The sequence below is a fragment of the Blennius ocellaris genome, assembly GCF_963422515.1.
Source record: "Blennius ocellaris genome assembly, chromosome: 1".
Lineage (NCBI taxonomy): Eukaryota > Metazoa > Chordata > Actinopteri > Blenniiformes > Blenniidae > Blennius > Blennius ocellaris.
In genome coordinates this window covers 7,161,060-7,166,309 of record NC_137650.1, presented here as the reverse complement: position 1 = coordinate 7,166,309, position 5,250 = coordinate 7,161,060, and the positions used below count along the sequence as shown (strand labels likewise).

The window sequence follows — 5,250 nt, the reverse complement described above, 5'->3', positions numbered from 1 at the left end:
TCATATGGATATATGAATTCATCATGTATGATCAAATGAAATATCAGGGCATGTATGAAATATTCATGGTTTCCTGGTGGTATATTTTACTATATGAATAAATGTAGACTGTATATATTGGATGATATTCATTGGTCATTAGTTTGTAATGAATATTGAACAGAGGAGGGGATTAAGTACATTGAGACTTCTTCTCATCCTGATATAGAATAATTAGAATCCAATATTAGATTTCAACGAGTCTTTAGACTCAGTGGGAGAGTCTGTGTGCTCTGATGTTGGTGGAGGTTAAGAGAAGAGAGAAACTCTGACCTGCCGCCACCTGAGCTGGGCTGACCGTGAAAATGAGGGAGAGTCTTGACTCTCTAACTTGTGTTTGTATTCTTAAAATAAAGCTCCTGCTCAGCGTGGAAACCCCGACTCTTCCTCTTTGACTCTTCCTCCACAACAAGCGCTTGTCTGATATTTCACATTGCATGTTTCTTTCTTTTGCTTTTAACGTTGCTCATGTCTGGAATCCATTCGTTCACCACAATCCCTCCATGCACTTGAGGGAGGCGTGCGCACATGTTCAGGTTTTATCCACGCGACCAGTGAAATGAGCCGTGCATGTTTCTCTGTCTGTTCGATCAGCTCCAACGCTCACAGAGCAAATCCTCCTCCATGTATTCCCATCACTTCCTCTTGATGTCCGGCTGTTCTGGACGCTTTGTGTCTCTCCTGTGACACGACTGCATTTAGATGATGTGAGCCGTTTTTCCCTGCCGCCTGACTCATCCTTTCTTCTCTGAAGCTGACGTTTTTTGTCATCTGGTCCCCAGCGCTGATCCCCGCGGCGGGCGCAGCAGCATGATTCCCCCCGGATGATCTTCAGAAGATGAACGTCTCCCTGCTTGACTCTGCCGTAGTGATGTATCACCAGTCCGCGGAGCGGCGGCTCAACGCCAGCCGCCACGGCTCCTCCGACGGCCCCCGGCTGCCCTCCTTCACCACGGCAGCCAAAGTCAGGGTCATTATCACCTTCGCCCTCTGCGCCATGTCGGCGTTTTGCAACCTGGCGGTGCTGAGGGCGGCGCACACCCGCGGGAAGCGCAAGTCCCACGTCAGGGTGCTGATCGTCAACCTGACGCTGGCCGACCTGCTGGTGACCTTCGTCGTGATGCCACTGGACGCCGCCTGGAACATCACGGTCCAGTGGCTGGCCGGGGACTTTGCCTGCAGGATGCTCATGTTCCTCAAGCTGCAGGCCATGTACTCCTGTGCCTTTGTCACCATGGTGATCAGCCTGGACCGGCAGGCCGCCATCCTCAACCCGCTGGCCATCAGCGAAGCCAGGAAGAGGAACCGGGTCATGCTCACTGTGGCCTGGACGATGAGTGTCGTGTTGTCAGTGCCGCAGGTAAGAGCAGGAGGGATTTAATGATCGATCATTTCTACATCCCGCTCTAAACACAGAGAATGAAATGATTGTTGACTTAGTTTAGTTACGAGTGAACTTCATTCTGGGAGGAGTTCCACATGTTCACAGTTTCTCTTCTAATCCGTCTGACATGAATCTGCAACACCTCTTCACTACATCTCACTATTTTATGTGTTCAACACGTTGTGACAAAGTTGTGAAGCTGTAAACAAACTGTTCATCTAAACAATGAATACAAGCTCCTCCTTATAAACAAATGTCTTTACTCATCATGGTCACCGCTGTGCTTTATTAGTCCAAATACAGAGAGAAACACAACATTTTCTGTGGAGAAAATTTAAAGCAAAAATTTTTTTTTTTACTTCCAAAGTCAAATAAAGCGGACTTTATTAAAAAACTGGCACACGTGTGTTGGATTCGGCCTCCAGTTTGTCCTTCCAGAATGGGGAAGAGGTTATTATTTCTAGCGTTAGTAAAGCAGCACTTCTACCTGGAACTCTGGCTGATTAAATCAAGTCATTCCTGCTGTAATTCTATTCACACTCAACAAAGTAAGACCATCTCCTGTAAAATGCCTGAAATGATAAACACACGCTGACCACTGAAAATGTATGAGAATGAGACATTTAATCATTTTACAAGCGTTGCCTGACAGGATGTGGAAAGTGGACACGCTCACACTCGAGGACGTTTGTTCACCCTCACTGGCTTCTGTATGTACGGCAGTTAATTTTAATGTAGTCAGCTCTGGAAGGAAACTAGAAAAGAAGACATGAAGACCAGCAGGGAGGAATTGTACAGCAGCTCAATCATTGCTCGTCTCTTAAATCTTCAATTCCAGTCCAAAATGACAAAACCAGCGTCTCCTTTCTCATCAAACTTTTGATAATTGGACTGAAGCACTGATGCTGCGACTTTAACGACCGGCGGACCTCCTCAATCCTAGATCGGTTCTGTTCTTTAGTTTTATCTTGAGCTGCAGCCTGGGCTCTGTACAGAGACACACTATGTTGACACAGTGATCCAGCTCTAGCAGGCTGCTGCAGTGAGAGTCGACCACCGTGGAGGTGATGAGCTCCTTCACTTTTCCCACGCAGATTCATCCTGCTGGTTTTACCAGTGACCTTTGTCCCAGTTCCCCAGGAGCCCCTCTACCTTATCATTACTGATCCTCTGAAATTAGAACATCTGGGCCCCCGGTGGGAGGACGGGCGGAGCTCAGTGCGTCACGAGGCATGTGTGTTATGAGAGGAGACACGACCAGCGTCACTCTGACGGTCTCTTGTCGCTGCTGGAGCTTCTGGAAGCAGCCGTCAGGCGTTGTCGATGGGAACAGGTTAGCTTTTAGGTAAAGAGTGTAATCCTCCCGTGAAAAAAAAACACACTCAGCACCTCGAATCCGCCCCGTTCCTTCTCCTGTCAAGAAGTGACGATATCCGGCCTTTGTAAAAAAAATACGACTCTGCTTTTTGTGTTTCAGCTGTTTCTTTTCCACAGCGTGACCATCGTCCACCCCGAGGACTTCACGCAGTGCACGACGCGGGGGAGCTTCGTCAGCCGCTGGCACGAGACCGCCTACAACATGTTCACCTTCTCCTGCCTGTTCCTGCTGCCGCTGGTCGTCATGGTCACCTGCTACACCAGGATCTTCTGCGAGATCTCCAGACGGCTGAGGAAGGACAACCGTAAGTTGAGATCAAGACTGAGGAGACAAGCTTCTTTTTTTAAAAAAAATCAAAAGTTAAGGGCGTCACTTTTTCCTGTTGTTTCTGACTGTTACTGAACTGCAAATACCAACTCACACATCCACTGTTTGGGTTCCAGTGCCGTCGACTGAAATACACTTACGATGCTCAAAGAACAACATCCCACGAGCCCGGATGAAAACTCTGAAGATGAGCATCGTGATCGTCCTGTCCTTCATCGTGTGCTGGACTCCCTACTACCTGCTGGGCCTCTGGTACTGGTTTTCCCCCGACGACCTGGAGGGCAAGGTCTCCCACTCGCTGACTCACATCCTGTTCATCTTCGGGCTCGTCAACGCCTGCCTGGACCCGCTCATCTACGGCTTGTTCACCATCCACTTCAGGAAAGGACTGCAGAGGTTTTACCGGAGCGCCACCACCACGACAGAGCCGGACAACACCACCGTCGTCACCGGATCCTTCACTTGTGCCGCCGTTTCCGTGTCGCTGAAGAGGGAGCCGAGCCCGGCAGGCCAGGAGAGACTCCTGGGAGGCAAAGAGTCCAGTTCAGCCAGGAGCAGACACTTCACGGAGAGAGAGGCCCACCCCTGCAGCTCAGAGAGTGCTTTATGAGACGGATCAACTGCTTGTTACTGCTGTTATTTATTCTAATTTAGCTCTCGTCTAAACGTTCAGTTGCTTGTTTGCCTGTCGGCCATTTCAGACCGAGTGCGTTGTCAACTTATTAGATGTCGTGATTCTAACAGTTGTGGATTTTTATCTTTAATAAATGTGTCTTTCCTCTTTCCACAGCTGCTATAAAAGTAAACCAGCCTGAGTCATACAAATGCAAACCTGCAGATTTGGTTATTTTCATACAAATTTCTTTAGAGACCAACAACAAAATGAAAATAAGTCCTATTGTTCAGTTTTATTGCTTTAACCAGAAAAAAAAAAGACATTTCTTATACACCTTTGTTACTACAGTACACTGGAGAAAGACCAACTTGAACAATTGTGGAAGCCGAGAAGCTCATTTTAAATATTTTTAATCTTTTATTGTAACAGCATATTTATGTGTCCTGTAAATTGTAATGTATGTTGTTTTATTGAAGCCTGTTCACTGGGGCTCATGGAATAATTATCACTTACTATCGATTGCTATTTAAAACAAAATGTCACATGTAAAACCACAACATGTCCTGTGAGTCATGAAAATGAAAGCTCACGTATGGATCGACTGTACATGGGCGAGCCGCCTTGCTCTGCAGATCTCGTGCATCAACATTATTTCTGTGCTGATTTGTGGCAGTGGGAACCCTGAAGGCACCACGTCCTGTGTTCAGTGATGAATCATTGCGTCTCGATGGAAAAATGCCATTTCTCCTCTGTGATGAGCTCGTTTGAGAAACAAAAACTTGAATATCTTTTAAATTTCATTTTAAAAAGAACATTTAGGAGAGATATATGTTTTTACTTTAAAGTAAACTGAGCGATGGTTGTGACTTTTAAAACATTTAATAATCGTCAGCCACAACATTATTGTACAAATTGGTTGAATTGCTGGATTTGATCAAAGCTGAAGGTTTTTCTTTGTTACTCACCACCATGACTGAAGCTGTGTTAACTGTCAACTCAAATAAAAGGAATTTAATTACTTTCTTATTAAGAAATTCCTCTTCACAAAGCAAAGTGCTATGAGATGAATGCTTCATTATCTACTATGTACTTTTCCAGCCTGCGGTATATCGCCGGTATGTATGATAATACTTAGCGCACAACATTTTGAGTTGTATCTAAAAGTAAAGTTGAGCCTTTAGATGCATTGGCAGGTCTGTCAGAGTTGAAAACAGATAACTTTTTTCATAATAACTTAGAAACTGGCAAAGAAATATATGAATTTGTATTTTAATCAAATAAAACAAGCTGGAAAACGAATGAATCAAATACACATCTCTTTTGTTCATTCATCATGTGTTAAGTACATTGAATAATGTTTTTTTTAACCTTCGCCAATAAAAGTTGGCTGAGAAGGTAACGTTTTCATTCATTTATTTATGCGTATGCATTTTACCAACCTTTCACAAGAAACTACTCACCTGAATCAAATTATATTTTCAGTGATGATTTATCATCATCCAAGTA

At 45.0% G+C, this 5,250-nt stretch overlaps 1 protein-coding gene across 1 annotated transcript; it reads left to right on the top strand.

Moving 5' to 3' along the window:
• Positions 1–910: 910 nt before the first annotated feature.
• On the top strand, positions 911–3,738 carry LOC308148638 (putative gonadotropin-releasing hormone II receptor; the record flags this gene model as incomplete). Its single annotated transcript, XM_080520308.1, has 3 exons — positions 911–1,399; positions 2,901–3,105; positions 3,245–3,738. The coding sequence occupies 3 exons, from the start codon at positions 911–913 to the stop codon at positions 3,736–3,738; spliced, it is 1,188 nt and encodes a 395-aa protein (XP_080376434.1).
• Positions 3,739–5,250: the final 1,512 nt, after the last annotated feature.